Source organism: Rhodamnia argentea, chromosome 1 (assembly GCF_020921035.1).
Source record: "Rhodamnia argentea isolate NSW1041297 chromosome 1, ASM2092103v1, whole genome shotgun sequence".
NCBI lineage: Eukaryota > Viridiplantae > Streptophyta > Magnoliopsida > Myrtales > Myrtaceae > Rhodamnia > Rhodamnia argentea.
The window spans coordinates 5,713,578-5,731,629 of NC_063150.1; the positions used below are offsets into that span (position 1 = coordinate 5,713,578).

General features: G+C 39.9%; 1 protein-coding gene across 1 annotated transcript; it reads right to left on the reverse strand.

The window, feature by feature from the left end:
- Positions 1-4,967: 4,967 nt before the first annotated feature.
- On the reverse strand, positions 4,968-17,003 carry LOC115754531 (CLIP-associated protein-like). The gene is made up of 21 exons (XM_030693572.2): positions 16,489-17,003; positions 15,159-15,314; positions 15,011-15,073; positions 13,899-13,967; positions 13,550-13,715; positions 13,040-13,201; positions 12,185-12,282; positions 11,356-11,430; positions 11,210-11,278; positions 11,038-11,123; positions 10,784-10,901; positions 10,605-10,703; positions 10,164-10,518; positions 8,279-10,044; positions 8,061-8,162; positions 7,452-7,556; positions 7,227-7,301; positions 7,039-7,107; positions 6,792-6,860; positions 5,999-6,100; positions 4,968-5,381 (listed from the first exon to the last, which is right to left on the reverse strand). The coding sequence occupies exons 1-21, from the start codon at positions 16,819-16,821 to the stop codon at positions 5,220-5,222; spliced, it is 4,299 nt and encodes a 1,432-aa protein (XP_030549432.1). The 5' UTR covers positions 16,822-17,003; the 3' UTR covers positions 4,968-5,219.
- Between the last annotated feature and the right edge of the window lie 1,049 nt (positions 17,004-18,052).

Consider the following 18,052-nt stretch of genomic DNA (forward strand, 5'->3'; position numbering starts at 1 on the left):
AGAATGTCTTCTAGATGAATTTTCTTCATTCAATATATAAGAAATTAACAATCAGCAAGAGAGGTTAACCTTGTATGAATAGATTCTCTTTAGATTTAGTTTCCACTAAATTTATGGACTGGATAGACAGGATAATTATGTGCTAAAATTTCCAAGAATTAGCCTCCACTTTTGTATTTAATACAAGTTTGTGGCAGAAAGGATTTCCTTAATCACTATTCAAGCTAAGTCGTTTTGATTAGTTTTTGACGATGCATTATGAGGCTCTTGTTGTAGACATACTCCTAGAGATCTAATGTGCATCTGAAGGTGCCTGATTGGAAATAGAGTGGATATATCGGTACGTTATGTCATATGCTCCTCACATGTCCTATGTGAAGTGTGCAACTAAAACGTTAAATTTTTAGCAGGAGTTGAGTACAAGGTGAGTCCTATTTCATTGAGTTGTTAAAGTTGAAATTTCAAAGAGGCCGTTCAAGTACTCATGCCGGCTATGCAGGACGAAAGAAACATATTCCTTGGGCGCAGAACATGTAGGAATAGTGAGCTCACTTGGTGTAGCATAACTGCTCTTCCGTTGCTATTTCAGTGCTTGACCAACCAGAATTGTGATATGTCGAGTTTTGGCAGAAAGGAAAACTTGTCTAATAATTCTCACAAACGGACCTGACCATTTCTTGTCGAGTTTTCCACAAAATTGCATGAAAATATCTATGATGCCTACAAGAACTAAATAAAATTGTCGCTTTAAAAGTTTATCTTGAGATAAGTCCACTCGGTGAATGAACTGAAAGTTTGTAGGCACCGAGTTAATGGGTGAATTAATGGAAAGCATTTGGGACGGCAATGCAAAGTATAAATCGGACAGAAATGGAGAGATATCAAAATGCAGACTCCTATATTTCATAACCTGATATGGACACGAACAATGACCCTGACGCATAAAGGTCTTGTGACTACCCCAATGCTGACTTTTAAGACTAACTCTTAGTTCATAACTTCAGAGAAAGCACAAGGGCGATGGAGCCCCCAGACTTGTTAGTCAGACACCCATTAACGGGTCCTCCGGCCATCAATCCTGGCCAGGCTTAAGCCAAAATGTTTGGACACAGAGGCTTCTTGAAGCAGCCGTTGGCTCCTTCATTCGTCATTTCTGTTCTGTCAGTTCCGATGGAGCCAGATGTCACATCAATCATCATGCCAATCTCCCCGAGTTGCCTTACAGTCTGCCACAAGAACATATTGGTGCAGGCTTAGATGCCTCAGCATATGTGAAGTGAAAACAAAGATGAAAGGGGAAACTTACAGCTGAATTGGTAAGTGGAACTTAAATTTCAAAAGTATAACCTTCATAAAACTGATCTTTGTTCAACTTCAGTCTGATTGCCTATCCGATGTTGTTGTTTTCTCTTGTTTTTACATTACATTGTGCATAAAAAAAAAAAAATAATGTACGGGGAGGAGTTTGGCTCTTGTTCAGCTTACATCAGTTGATCTAGTTTTGTCAAGTTTAAGAAGTTCCTAGAACAATCAAATTGTCGGTACATGGATCTCTTAGAATCTTAAAAGATCAGCATGTACTTGCCGGTAAACAATTGGTTTGGTACTAAGGAAACTGAAAAGGTCAGTAGTTACTGATTCGGTCACATTCTTACCACAACAGCATTCATTTCAGGCATACGCCTGTCGACAACAATCAAGTCATAATTTTCCCCCAAAATGATTTGATGGAGTGCGTCCTCCCAGTTGTTGACTGCCGCTGCTGGGACACCGAGTAATTCCAGCAATTGCCTCTCTGTAACTCAGCAGGTAGTTACTGGATCAACCACAAGAGCAGTTAACCTGTTCCTGAGAACCAGCTCGGGAATTCCATGGCGACCTCCGTCCTCAGGCGATCACCTGTTCGCTCTTGCATTTCTTCCTGCCACACAAACTCGACTGCGTGCCATGATCTTCTTTTCCCAGGTGCAGTTAAACTGGAATGAGTTGATGAAACAACATAAAAGAAAATTTTCAAAAAAAGGTTATGCATCAATTGTTGCTCCAATATAAGTTATAGTGACCACTTAACATCTACTGAAAAAAGTACTCTAGACATCTCCCGGCATGAGCTCAATAGATCTAAGGTCAAGCATTTCCATCTCACAGAATAATTCTTCAGGAGATGCATCAAAAAGAAGTAAAAGAAAAGGAAAAAGGAACATGTACAGAATCTATTAAAGTGCCATAGGACTACTCCTCAAGATGCGCCTGACGCATAACTTGTGTTGGAGCAGTATCCCGGATTTTTTTGCATGATGTATGCATTGCGGCAGATTTCAACCTCTTCTTGTGTGGAAATTTGACTTTCACTGCAGACGGTTCAGGCTATACAATCTGAGGATAATTAGAAGTTGATGCTCCTATGGAAAGTATTGTAAGGCATTGTCTAAGAAAGTGATTTATGATTTATTAGACTTCAGGAGTAACATGTTTAGTTGAAATTCATGACTTTCAATGTATTGATAATTCAAGTGCCTTTCTTGTTGATTTCAAAAAAAGGGGGTCCTTTTTGTTGAGCTTCAGTCACTGAACACTTGCACCAAAGATACTATCTGAGGACAGTTTTTCTTGCATGTTTGTGATTATTTTGACAAATATTCGACAGCTTAAGTACTAGTTAGAGCACATCTATAGCTTGTCAGATGAGGCAAATTCTATTTCCATATACTGAGATATTAACCAAAGCGAATGACCTCGTATTGTAGCCAGATTAAAGAGTAGACATTCGAAAGGTCATGACGACCATTTTCTTCACATGCTTTCTTAAAGCCTTTATGATTAGTTCATGAATCTCGTCTGCTTAGTGTACCCCTACGTTAAATCAGATAATATCTATCTATGCTAGACCATCAGATGGTTTCGAAACCTCAACCTACTTCACTTTTCTACATGTCGAAATTTCACTCAGCTTCTTGGATAACTTTTAGTCTAAATGAACGAAAAGAGCTCCATGAATCCACGTGATTATCCAGTGAGCTAACTTCCAATGCTGAAGAAAGTCTTGCTACCAATACGCATGCGTAAGATGAACCAACACGGATCGGTTGTTGTAAGTGATCTGCCTAATGGATTGCATGTTGCAAATAAATCGTTAAGTGGGACTTCTTGCAGTGTGGATTGTGCTTTTACTTTGGCCTATTCATATTTCTGATGTCTAAATCAGGACTATGCATGCTGTGTTGTGTAGAACTTCTTTTTCCTCTTGTTCTCTTCCTAAAATCTCTTTCAGCCCTGTCACAAACCTCAAAAAGGAGACTATTGTTCATTGACAGTACACAAGTGATTTTTAAAACAAGGAGGAAAACATCGGTCGGCTTATGAACTTTACTGTTCAGTAGTTGCTAACTTTGTGGAGACTGGTGGTATTTGAAATAAACACACAGGATTATATGTCTGAAAGGTGTTTATTTGACCTTTCTGCTGTAACATAAGATAAGGTCAAGACTCAGAACATTCCATAGAAGTATTATAGTCATGTGTCTGAAATCTGAAACCCCGTCGATACACCACATTACTATGGGTGAACCAACACACCATTTTCTATCTTAGAGCTCGGACGGGAGGATTATAGTTTTTTCTTTTTCTGTTTTAATTTCTTCTGAACAATGAACTTGGGTTACATGAACTGAACGTGGAGCGCGGCTTACGTACAATTTACTGACCCTTTTCATCACTTGTGATATTCTAATGTGGGTCGTTCATTCTTCTTCTTCGCGGTTCCCTTTCTTTTTCTTTGGCAGCATTATGTGCTGAAAGGAACAATGCTTTTAGTCCATTGAGCTACTGGCACTTGGATATATCGTCTTTTGAGTTCTCATATGCATTTATTTGCATAAATTCACATGGTTGCGCAGCATTAACTAGCAAAATTGCAATATATATATATAAAATGATTATAGAATGTGTGGTCTAGATTTGTGTTGGGAAATTTGTTTGAACTATATAACAAGATGAGAAACATCTGATTTATCCAGTTTATGAAAATTTTAGGGACTAAGACGAAAGGTTGGTTCTTATTTGCCATTTTCACTAATAGGTTTTGAGACTGAGTTGAAAAATTTAGTACTAAAATCTTATTTTCGGTTCTCATGGAGAGGCAAAGCTCCTAAAAGTCCTTCTTTGATCAGCCACGTAGTGTCGGGACACGCGTGTAAATTGCGTCAGAAAAGTCCCACATCAAAAAATTGATATGGTGTGCAACAATTAATATATTTAATTGGCCCATAACTCATAGGTTTAAGTTCTTGAATGAAGGTGAATCCAACTGAATATGTTGACTTGGCGAGTAAAGGTATCGCTGCATTCTCCCAACACGTAGAACAACATAATATTTCATCTTTTTTGGGTTAATGCAGGATAGGGCTCAAACAAAGAATTTAGCGGACTCAGAGACAGCCATTTTCTCAATGGGAAACAAAGAATGCTTATTCACAGAACCCTTGTCGTGTTTAACCTTAGGCTGCAGACTGTTTGGCGTTCATGATGACCCCTGAACGTCACGGGGAAACTCAAATCACCAACATAGAAAGTCTTCAAGAAGGATTTTATACTGGTGCAAAGAACAACAAAGGGCAAAGGTCGGGATGTTGGCACAACTAGTGTAAAGCTCCACGATTAGCTTAGCATTACCAACGATGCTTTGCCTCCAAAGAGAAAAGACAGAGAAGGACCTTATCTTATGAAGAGTCTGTTAAGCTAGTCATGGACTGGAAGTACTTGACTTTTATGCAGCCTCCGCTTGTCAAATGACAGAAAATGGCAACAGCATAGAATTTAAAATGACATGTCCTCAGTGATATAAATAAGCAACCACATCAGAGAACTTCTATCCGTTACTATGTTCGAATGCCGACGTCCAAATCCAGAACTTAAACTCAGAGCTGCATGGAGAGCCCTCGAGAAACAAAGATCCATGGCAGGAGATAGGTGTAGAAACAATTTCCTCCAAAATCACGTTTATTTTTCATGTTTCGAGTGTCGCTCTCCAAATAAAAATTACAATTCTCTCCCACCATAATCAATCACTCACAAGAAACCAAACATATCAAAAGCAAAAGCAATATGTACGAAAATATATATATACCTAAAACCCATTTCACACAAATTTACAAAATACACGACAATGAACCATAGAACCTCATGGTCACTGTCTTTCCCACCCAAAGAAGGAAAAAGAGCTAAACATGATTAGTGTCTATTGCAGTACCCATCCTGGCTTGCGATATACGATTAGCATAGATAGTCACCAAGCGCAATTGCGTACTGTTGAGGCCTTCCAAGTATGGCAAGAATGCCTTCCCAAGCATGATATATATATCTACCAGACAGAAAACTACAGTCTGCACCAATAGAAAACAAAACCAAGCTTAGATTGTAAAACACAGTGCTACGGTAGAAGGTTGTGATCTACTCAACAACTTCAATTATGTGAAAAAATGCATGGGAATGAGAAAAAAGAATCAAAACACCATCTACCTTAGAGATGTCATGATGATAAAAAATATTTATATAACAGTGTCCGAAATTGACTTAACACCATATTTATTCTGTGCCCTTCCACATCAAGCAAAAAAGAGCAATAATCTACAAGAACTATAACATTCATCAAGATTAGTAAGGACCAACACAGCATAAACTCGCAGGAAGGCAAACATTTGGAAGCACATATTACAGTGCAAAAGCTCGAAGTAGGATCTTCACTCCTGCTACAGATCACAGAGATTATACCTATCACAGACTCGAATACAATCCTAGAGAGATGAGTCAAGCCTAGACGCAGTTGCTCAGAATCAAGGCATATGGATTTGCGGATTATTTTCATCCTTCCCAATCCACATATTTGCCAAATAATGATGAGACCCTCTAGATCCAATGCTTAATTTTTCCTTTCTACCGATCTTAATAGCCACTATCCCAGTATTAAGAGACACAGTCATAAAAGCATTACAAATGCTACCTTGCGAACGTCAGCACTCTGGTTCCCAAATGCTTCAAAAAGAGCAGGCAAAAATGATGGTAACTGGGCCATCAGCTCCTCTTGTGATAGCCGTCCCACAAGCTGAATATACAAGAGGAAGTTTTCCATCAGATAAGAATTAAGGAGCATTGGAAGCTAAATGTCTTCGAAATGTAAGGAGAGGGCCCATTTCGAAAGACAAGATGACCTTTAGGCCGAACGAAAGGATCTTGATAATGTACAGCCTAAGACCATCCAAGGGTGGAAGACTATATAAACAGCTTTAGAAGGCACTCAGTCTAGAGATTATCATGGTAGTTGACATGACTAAATTGCTAGTTAGTCAAACTGAAGCAATAGTAACCAGTGACAACTTTGAAGATGAAGCATATACACTTTTTTCACGTGAATATGCTTCGAAAACAATATAGATGATCAAAATTGCCATAGAAAGTCCCTGATGGTAAAAAAAGTCAAAGGAAGAACCTGTTCCAGCAGTCTGTGGACATCATAACTGCTCCTAAATCCTAATTACGTCTACAATTGATAAGTTTGTTTCATAAGTAACCATCCAAAAGAACATGTACTTTGCAACGAGTTGCTACAATAGAAGGAAACAACATAAGCCCAGGTGACAGCATAATAAGCATGTGTCGACATTATCCTATTCAATAAGCAAATAATTCTGCTTATATTCTTTGTTTCTTTCGTCTACTCTTCCTTGGGAGGTTGGTGGGGTGCTTAGGAGAGGAGGTACTATATAAAGTCGGATTGAGAGTAGAAAGCAAGGTACCTTTGTCAAACAATTTATGCAAGTAACAAGCATTTTCTCATCTTCAGTGACCAACAATGGAACAATAACCTGCTCATCAAAAAATCATATCACCAACAAATTAAAAAATTAGTCACTAGCAACCTCCACTTTTCTGAAAAAAAAAAAAAAAAAGAGCACCAGAATTTGAATGTGAACGTGCGCATGAGAGAGAGAGAGAGAGAGAGAGAGAGAGAGGGAGGAAGGGAGGGAGGGGGAGGGGACGTACACTTAGACATCTGAAGGGATCATACTTGGACAATACGACAGATAAGCAATGCTCAGCTTCATTTGAAACCTAAAAGAGGAAAAACAAAATATAAAAGGTGGATACAAACAAAGCTAATGACACCAGATATATGTATACAAACAGAACTATAAAGATATATGGTCGAAAAGACTAGTCAAAGAAATTACCTTGGCCACGTCATCCTTATTAGCGTGAAGCAGCTTTTCAATTACAATCTCGATAGACTCTTCCATCATGTCTTTCTGGAACCATAAGAGAAATGTAGAATTTACCCCAGATATAAATTATGCAACGCATGAGAAAAACAAATGCAAGCATCTGTGAAAAGAAATGTTTCAACAAAAATTAACAGGCACGGTACATTTTTAAAAGCAAAATGATACACAACGCACCTGATTCTGGAGCATTTCAGTGATCAACAAAAGACCAAGTTCACGGATGAGGGAGTCAGAATCATCCAACACCTCAAGTACAATTGTCAAAATTTGATTGAAATACTGCATAAAAGCCACGTAACCGTAAGTCATCATAGAGACTAACATGCTGCAACATTAATCTAACCACACACTCACAAATGAGGTCCTCCTCCCCGAAGGAAAAAACTTCAACCACTAACATAAATAGAGAAAAATATGACCTAATAACTTCTGGAAAATGGTAGATTCCACTTCAAGGAAAGAAAAGCTAACGGATACACTTTGTTGGGTTGACACATAACGAGTACGTAAGTTCAGGATCATCAGCTGGCCAAAACGAACAAGATTGTCTTTTTCAACGAATAAGAAATAGTTGCCCTTTAACCAGTGGTCTTTTCTCAATTAACACCATTTTACATAGTTTTGATAAATGACATGCATCATATAAACTTCATAGAAAATGTAACAGAATTGGCACCAAGTTTCTACATCACTACAATGCCATGTTAGGGTACTGCACAAGGAAGAACATTCAAGGCATAAGGCTCGCAAAGAAGGGGGAGACTGAGGTTTGTCATTGCATACCTTTGTCCAAATAGAAATATCACTGGCCTGAGATATTGCAATTAGTTGCTGAAGTCCAGATCTTCTATTTGAAGATGAAAGATCATCATTGGCATTACCGATCTACAAAAGAACGATTCTAGATTCATTAACCTCAATGAATTTGTTTTTCACACTTCTAATCGCACTGTTTTAAAAAAGTCAACCATGTTAGCATTACAAGCCACATGATATCTTACCATGTGTAGAATTTGGGGAATACTCGGCTCATCTGTCAATGCATTACCCTTAGAAGCTGAAAAATTGCGATTGTCAAGGTCAACCTCAGCTGAAGCCTCACCATCAGGACTGCAGTTTTCAGCAGCTCCAAGGTCAGAACTGCTCATAACATTGATGTCCACCTGGGGACTGGACAAGCCCTCCAGACTCATGGTAGACACATGTTCAATCCGACCAGTCTGGGAAACTACATTATTGTCAGTGAGATTTATTGTGCAGCTCAGATCTTCAGACTTGGAATCAGAGAAGTCACGGTACAAGTCATCACGAGTTTCATTAGATGCTACATGAATCCCACCAGTAGGAAGGGACGAATCTTGCATAGAACTCCACTTTCTGCCCCCATTACTGTCTAGGGAACCAGCAGAATACCTGCCAAAGAAACTAGCCGTCCTTTGCTGACCAATATATCCTTCTTCAGATGATGAGCCGACAACATCAGAAGGATCATAACCAGACTTGGAACGCTGTCGCTCTCTCTTGCTTTGCAAATAGTTCATCAGATCAACTTCAATACGAGGAGTATACTGTTTAAGAGCTCGTCTCAAGGAATTCTGTTCCTCAACAGACAAACTTAGGATAAAATTGAGAAATGCAGTCGAATCATAGTGGGAGTAAATTGATATGAGACAAGAAATAGCTGCTTCCTTGAGCTTTGTATTTTTATCATGCGCTAGGGGAATCAACTTAGCAAGCCATAGTTTTAATATACCAATATTACCAGAACCTTCAGAGTTCGCCACATGCTTGTTAAAAGAATTGATGGCAAATTCTATCACTGCCAATTTTGCCTTGGGAGAGCGTTGTTCATCGAGTGATCGAAGCAAAGCAGGTAGTAGAGAATCTGTACTGTATGATTTACTCAAAATTTCTAGAGTTGCTGAGCAAGGCTGCCGAACTAACTCTTTTGGGTCAATTAAACGCGAAAAAACATGTGGTACGATCCTTTCCATGTAACTCTCAAAGGGTTTGCGGCACGATTTAATGATGTCAGCAAGAGTGGAAAGAGCTGCCTGTGCAACTTTATGGTGTGGATCATCCAAATGCTGGAAAAATAGCTTCATGACCTTCTCAAAGTTTTGGATAACTTCTTGAATACCTCTTGGTCCTTGCTGCAGCAGAGACTTTATATAACTAAAAGCAGCAACTCTAGCAGACCAGTCAGAACTTGGACTAAGACCCTCGCTAAGAGCATCGCTGAGAGATGCTGGACCATCCACATAACTTGATAAATCACTCAGTGCTAGCTGGCTATCATCAAAGCTTCTCCTCCTGCTTGCAGTCATTCTTCCCACCACAGCCTTTCTCGAAAGCGGTCTCTGGAAGTTGGGGACATGACTGCTCTGTAAATCCCTTAAACTTCCATCTCTGTGTGGTGTGTCCATATATTGCCTCTCCATGTGCAGATTTGTCAATCGCCTAGCTTCCCTAATGTCGCTTTTCTCCTCAACTGAACTCCTTTCATGCAGCTTCTCTGAAGTTCTCCTTGCTGAATAGGCAGAAAATGCTGACAAAGTCTCAGTTACCGCATTACCACGATAGGATGACTTGACAGAATCCTTGGAAGCTTGAATTTGAGAAATGATATCGGATAAACCCAAGCCACCATTTCGGTTGCTACCCCTGCCGATAACAGATGCAGATGAATCTGAGGCTAAAGAGCTCTGGTTAGAAGCCGGAATTGCATGTGGAGATGGCGGATCACGAGAAGAGGGATGGTCAACTCCTGCACTAGGGGCAACACGAGACAACTTCAACTGCTTACAAATCATCAAGAGTATCCATCCAAAAACTAAGAATATTTACTTCAAAAGATGGGAAGAAATAACTCGAGTCCATCTTTACCTAAATCCAGACTAGATGAACGAAGAGCAGAAGGATTGCGCTTATCAGATACATCCAAGCCTCTAAGCATGCTTTCAATGGCACTGACCTTCTCTTTGCTTGAATGTAACACACTTTCAAGACTACGCTCAGCACCTTTACCAGCTGCTTTTGTTTGTGACAAAAGCAGCCCTGAAGAAAGAGAAGTCCCTGAGGACAAACTAGACGTTTTATCCATTGCAACAATAGCAGAAGTTCCATATCCAGGTAAACTTGTATGAGCAGAGGTATGAGCGGACGACATATGTGCACTTCTCTCACGAATCGAAGGAGAAGCATGTCGCCTGTGCAAGCCACCATCTTCTTCATTTAGTATCTGCAAAGGAGGGTTAAAAGAAAGCTAAATGGAGGAAAAAGGGTACACAAAGGCCAAGGATACCCATGTTCATAAGAAGCATTTACCCTCTGAATCACAGGATCAAAAGATAAAAACAGGCGGCGGGAGCGCTCTGGCCAAGTTTTTGAAAACATTCTGTAGCACAACCTGGCTGTGGATCGAACCTATTAAATTTAAAACATCAATTAACATTTTAACTGAAATGAAAAAGCTCAAATACATAATGATATTCAAAAAGCTTTACCTCACTCATTGCATCGGCGACACAACATCTTATAAGATCCTCAAAAAGATCAGCAGATCGATGTATTTCTGGCGCATCAGGCCATTGTTCCAATATCAACAATGCATACTCGCAACACCTGACATTCAACGAATGTAAAAGAAACAATGTAAAAAAGGTAACAATTGTATTGGGCACAGAACAATATGCATTGTTGCCTGCCACTAATGAGTTCAATGAGAAAAAGTCACTTAACATAGAGAGTTTTTTAGCACCTTGCACGAAGTACTGCATTTCGGTCATTCTTTGCACCGTCGGCTAAGCGAGGAAGCACACGTGAAACCTTGCAGTTACGCAACATCTGTAGGTAAAAGCATTCACTGTGAAAAATTATTGAGTTAGAAGTAATATCAGAATTTTTTTAAACATGCTGATGAGTTGATTTACCGTTTTTATACAATTATCAGCAGACTCTGCAATAACAAGGACAGTGATCACAACTAGCTTGAAAAGAACCTGATGGGAATAACACATTATCAATAAACGTAGAGTCAAAATGAAAAGACCAAAATTAAAGAGAGTTTAGTGTGTACTGGAATGAACAACTCGGCACACGCTTCAAAATCTCCCAGGAGCTCCTTGGATAAAAAGCATAGCAGGTGGCAAGCCTTCAAAGCACATAACACAACCAAAAAGCGGCTTATACAGAGTGTCTTTTTTTATGAAGACTTAATACATTACTTGCAGCAATGTTTGATCAGAGAAGCAATTTTACTAGTGATCTAGCAAAGTAGAACCAGCCTTCAAAGCACACAATACAACCATAGAGGCTAATAAACAGTACATTTTTTCTAGAGACTAATATTCATTACTTGCTAGGATGTTTGATTACAGAAAAAAATTTACTAGGGATCTAGCAAAATAAGGTCCTCTTGTTTTACCCATGTTTTCAGGGGCAAGACTAGCTAAACTCCAATAATTGATGAATCTGAAAAGTAACAGTTTGCTTGGCACATGTAAGTGAAGCTCTGGCAAGTTGGCAACCACTAGAGATTTGTGGCAACTATTTCCTTAATCCACAGTATAGAAGAAGTAAGAAGCTTTACAAGCAACAGATGTGGAGAAAAAAATGCCAAGTAAATCTGTCATTGGTTATTATAAACATGACACAGAGACAGGAATGGGATTTAAGGTAGGAGATCTCAATAAAAACAATGCCTTTGTCCCTTTTTCTACCCAGATTTAATTTCAAGATTAAGGGCCGCCTCGGTGGCCAACTTAAGATCAAAGCCAAAGCAAGTCTGCTTGCCAATCCGCCAGTCATGAACCAGCCTTGGGGCCCTCTAATTGCACAGTTCGAGAACCAACGGTAGAAAAGCAAAATACAAACAAAAAGGGAGGCACTGAGCCATGAAGTTGCACCTGCTTCACTATGCTGGACCTTCTGTCAGACAATTGTGTGCTCAGAGGGCCCACAAGTTGCTTCAAAAGTCCCTTGAAACATGGGGAGTCAGCAGCACCTGGTAACGGTATGATAACAAAAAGACTCAGCATTAAAACATGGTTTGTAAGGCCTCAGCAAATAATACCACCACTACTATGGCTTTGGATGCGAAAAGGCCAGTAGATAAGATAAATGGTACATTAATAAGGCCTCAGCAAATAATACCACCACTATAGTTGCACTCATGAGCAAAGTCAAGGACAAGAAAGATTTAGATGATAAAAACATTGAAATTGGTAACTAGTGGATAGGACAAGAACACGTGTATACAGTATTAAGATTTGTGAGTTATAACACTAAACTAAGGTTGCACCAATACATTGTTGATTAAATCAGTTTTATCTCGATAAAGATTATCCAAACAGACATCTAAATATTCACAGGGAAACTTATAAGTTCTTTTGGGAATTGTTATAGAATCTGTCAACTACTGTTGTTGCTGTGCAATGAAGTCTGATGTGCAGCGCATGCATTTGAAAACATGTCCTAAAACTGTAGCACCCTGAAGCTAAGAGGGGGCAACATTGGCTCTGAGGTGTTCACTAAACACGTTTAAAAATCTGAAGCACCCTTTTAGGAGGTACCACTGTGCCACCAGATCTATACCCATCTCAGTCACATTTGGCATGGATCTAACATTTCAAGCAAGGTTGCAAGCACGGGTTCTACTTCTAATGTGGCAACTAGACCTGTTTCTTTGAAAAACTAACATAAAATTTCAAGTCTTTGAGAATGAAATAATCACATGAGTGAGAGAGGGGGCGAGTAAAAACCTCCAAGAACTAGTGCTTCGATTTTCTGCATGGCAGCAATGCGAACTGACCAATCTTTATCCGGCACAAGGGTAGAAGCAATCTTCTCAAATTCCCTTATCAGCTCTTTGTCTGAGTATACTGTAATTGGTTCTACAGGTTTTACGGTGACATCACCTTCAGCTGCACCGAACAGAAAAGATAACACCGAAACATTAAACTGAAGCACATCTTACAAATTTTGTTGAATGCTTCGTGGTCAGAGTAGGACTGGAAGAAAGAAGTACAGAACAACACAAAGAACAAGTCCATCAATATTAACAAATACACTTGACTTTCCCAATAAAATGTCAAAACATAATACATCCAACCCCCACCCCCTCTCAAGGAAAGGGCAAAAAAAATTATTCAATCGAATGGAAGAGCATTCTACTTCTACCTTATATTTGGTGAAAAGATATCTTTGGGGACTATAATATATATATACTTTATTTAAAGATAGCTGGAAAGGATTATAGTGAAGATGCTAACCTCCGAATAGAGACATATCCCTGGTAGAACTCTTTGCCCTGGGACTATTTCGTTTAGGGTTATGACTTGTAGGCTTTGTATCTATGGCAGCAAAATTACCCGTAAGTCCATTTGAACTACGAATTTGTGGTTCGAGCTTCTCTAATCTTGCATTGATCTCTTTCACCTGCAATCATAATTTTTATCAGGAGGCAGCAAAGAGTTCCTTTCTCTGAAAAGCAAAAATACGGGTTACCCAATCACATAAAAGAAAAGATCGGAACCCTCAAATTTTTGTGCACTTCATCAGAATGTTCACAATTGACAGCAGAATGATAGAACCTGTTTATTAGAACACGCACATACTCACCATTGCTGAAGGGAGATGATGCCTTTGAAGCTCATCACGAAACTGAGACCCAGCCTGTGTATACATCTCCTGGAAACAGAGGAAAAAAAACAGCCTTCTCAGTGAATGTGGTCCAGCAACCAGCTAAAAGCCAAATCAAAAAGCTGAAGAGAGAACTGCCATTTCAAGTTCAACAGGCAAAGCATGCTGCTTCCCTAGCATGGCTCACCCATCTTATAAGTGAAACACAACCATATAACCTTTCAATAAAAGTTGGATCAATTATCTTTTGGACAGTGACATCAGAAAACAAGTATCACAGCTGCTGAAACTTAGCTTTTGCTTCTCATATCAAAGAATTAGAAAATATGTCAAACAGCACCAGGCTTTATTTTAGAAAGGAACCATTACTCACAGGATCACAGAAGAGATGATTATAAATTGAAAAACAATATGTTTAATGACCAATTGTGAGCTTTCATGGTAGAGGAGTCTTGACTACTGTCATTCACTTGTGATTCAACACCGATTTTGATCCTTGAGCAAACCTACAAGCACTGACCAGGTATCTAATAATAATACGAGCCAAACCAAAGTAATACAGATAGAGCCTCTCTTATCATTAAACAACTTCTGGGTGAACGGAACATCCAGAGCGGATGCATTGTGTGTCTCTCCTTAATGTCAGAAAAAGAAAAAATTGTTGCCATCACAGTAGAGGTTACTTATGACAGAGATCAAGCAATTTGAGGCTTGTTGATGTGATGAACGTATCACTGAGTTTGGCAACAAAATATTATAATTCAAATGCAAATCCAACTACTGTTCTGTGAAATGGAATCCGCTCTATTACAGCTGGCCGAAGCAAAGGATTTACAAGATAAGGAATTTTTCCGTGCAAACACCTTGGTTTTAGTATTTTCTGTTTACCAATCACACTAATTTACTCCCACAACTACCAAAAATCATTAATTGTATGAAGTTTGAACTATATGATGCTTTCCATAAACAACTTTACACAAGAAACACAATGAAATATAACGTCAAACAGGAGATTCCTTAGCAAATTAAGATAACTCCACATAAAGGTCTTACAAGGCTTGAGGGAGTAATGTGTCAAGGATGCCACTGACCTCAATGCATGATATAGCTGCTTCTCTAACACCATGATTTGAGTCGTTCAACATTTGCAAAATCTAGAAATGAAAGGAAGCATTAACAAATCCATTTTGGAGGAAAAAATCTCAGTACTCTCCAACTAAGTCAAGTCAAAGGGCATACCGGCGGAAGGATGGCCCGCTGAAGAGGAAGCTCTGTAGATGAAAAGAGACCAATTGCAGAAGTCACAGTCCGAGCAAACTCTTCTCTGACTCTCCAATTTTTGTGAGTCCAAGCAAAAGACCCAGCCCTTTCAACAATTATTGTTGGCGAAGAAACCTGCAGGAAACGCAAAACCAAGATCAAGTTTGACAAAACCTAGAAAAACAAGTGAAACATCACTAGAGTTTAAAAGGCACCAGAACATGAAAAATTTTACTAGGAAGAAGGAAAGAAATATTAAAGTTCCCTTGCATTTCCTACAATAAGGAAGAACTTCACTTTTCATTTCCTAGAATTTAGAAAAAAAAAAAAGAGCTAGAAAAAATACTTTGTTGTCCTATCTGTTTCGCCCTGGTTTAAGCTGGTAGTCAGCAAAAAACCAGGCACAGCTAATCTAAGGTTTTCAGTCATAGAAACTGCACAAATTAGATCTAAGCAGTTTAGCCTAAATTGAGTCATTTTTGTTGCAACATATATATCACATGAAATAGGGATGATAGATGAAGTGGGCAAAGGAAATGATATTTAATTAACCCATTCGAATTAACATGAACATAATAAGAAACAAATTGGTTAACTGAAAACCAACTGAACCAGTTCTCAGTTTCAAGTTTCCTCCTGGCAAATCCTATTCAGGCATAGGAACCCTGAAAAGTATACAGGTCGTTTCCATTCTTTGCATAGATTGAAGCTGAAGTAACGCATGATGATTGCTTTGAATCCCCATCTAATGATCTCCCAGTGCTCCTAAAAAATTCTTTAAAAATCCTCTCTTTACAGGGAAAAAATAAACACCGCAAAAGAGTTAAAAAGAAGCTCCAAAGGCAAAATTGGGTCAAAATTAAACCCTGAAACATCTGAACTGTCTAAGAACTAAGTCAACTAAACTTGATTTGTACATTGACTTCATTTCAGGTTATTAAACAGCCATAAAGAAGAGAGTGAGCAAGGGTCACAGACACGATATTTAAAGTTAAAAGCTCCACTCCACAAAGCTACAAATTAAAACTTCTAATACGATAACAATAATTCTCAAATATCAGCAGCACGGAGATCCACCATTGGCATCTGATTGTTAACGAACGAACCAACATTTTAGAAAATAGGGGAGAACTTCAAAGAATTTTTTTTCCTCAATCGAGAAATTACTGCGCACTCCAAAACCTGCCGAATTTTCACAGAATCTTCACTCCAGCAATCACCATTCCAACAAAACAAACACACACGCATCCCCCATCACCGCCTCACATTTGATACAGCACACACGCGAGCGAACGAACGGAACAATTACCTCCATGAGAGTGAGCAGCAGCCTCCGGGCGGCATCCCTCACAGGCTGTTTGCCGTCTCCGAGGCGCTCGACGACGGTGGGGACGAGCGCATTCAAGTGCAGCTTCAAGTGCTCGCCGGAGAGGACGGCCGCGGAGGCCAGAGCCTGGAGCGAGCCCTCGCAAACCCTGAAGTTGTTGTCCTTGAGGAGATCCAAGCAGCAGTCGACGAGTGACGCCGTCTCGGGGACGGAGAGGCTCTTCCTGGAGGCCTCGAGGAGCTGGTAGAGCCTCTCCACGGCGGCCAAGCGCTCCTTCGTGTCCTTGGCGCGCGCGAGCTCCAAGGCCTCCTCCATTTCGCCGGAGAAGACGGTGGGGATCCGTACGACGAGGAGAGAGAAAGCAGATCGAGCGGAGGTTGTTGGTTCAGAGTTCTCCGATGGAGAGAGAGAGAGAGAGAGAGAGAGAAGGGGGGGGTGTTTTGAGATGGTGGCGAGTGTTACAGTGGAGGAAAAAAAAGTAGTTTTCTGAGTGACGCTGACGCTTACTTTGGAGCAGCGACAGAGACTGTGTGACAGTGTGTGTCTGCAAGAGAGGGAGGGCGGATAAAATTGCCCCCGACATGGGAATGATTTACGAAATGTGCCACTGCGCGACCCTGTCAGTCACAGTCAGTCCGACCAAGGCGACCTCGTCGGGTTCAGCACGTGCGCGAGGTGGGTCTGGGTGACCCGACCGACTAGGACGCGATGGTGCGGTAGCGGCGGTACTACGGAACAGCGCGTTGAATGGATCTACCCACAGTGAGGCAAAAACAAAATTAAATCCGCACCATATCCATAAAAAAAAGACCTAATTCGGCAGAAATTTCATGATGAATTTCGAACTACGTATTTCCAATCTAATTTTGTTTGGGTTTGTTATTAGATCAGTCAATCAATCGGTAGGTCAATCAAAATCACCAGGTTCAATATTAATTTCCTAAATGACACCACTCAAAAATTAAACATGGCAACATTTGTATACCATATGAGGTAAGCTCGTGATTATCAAGGCAGTGCAAAATAAAAAATGGAGTACTCGTATGTGTGGAAATGGCTTCCAAACTCTAATCATCAATTCCAGAGAAGTTGAGATCTTAAGGGATCAAATGCTGCATTTATAGAATCATTAGGCAAGATGGCAAAAATTCATCTGGACATAGATGGATAATCTCAGCTAACAATAAAGGAGGGGTTAACAAGAATGGTACCTAATTTATGTCGCCATCTCCATCAGAAGAAGAAAAGGGACCGGGACGCTTTGGATCGGAGTCGAATGGACGACGAAAAATGGCGCATAAACCTAATCATGGTGACAAACATGCGGCACCAGATTATAATAACTAAGAAGGTTAGTTCACGGGTCACTGCATGAATTATGTTATGTGACGGGCCGGGGAGAGGGATTGGGGGAGAGAGGATAAGGATCGAACGAGGGCGATCATTCGCTGGAGAATCATAAACAAAAGGAGGCCTTAACTTGATAACAAAGCCATCCCAACTACTGCCTTTTGGACACAAGCTCAAGGCAAAAGGGAGAAAAGGG

Coding starts and splice junctions, on each gene's coding strand:
- LOC115754531 (XM_030693572.2), bottom strand. CDS start 16,821: ATGGAGGAGGCCTTGGAGCTCGCGCGCGCCAAGGACACGAAGGAGCGC. Junction 11,431..12,184: donor GGTCCAGCATAGTGAAGCAG/GTGCAACTTCAT, acceptor TGTGCTTTGAAG/GCTTGCCACCTGCTATGCTT. Junction 10,519..10,604: donor TTGATCCTGTGATTCAGAGG/GTAAATGCTTCT, acceptor CCTCCTTTGCAG/ATACTAAATGAAGAAGATGG.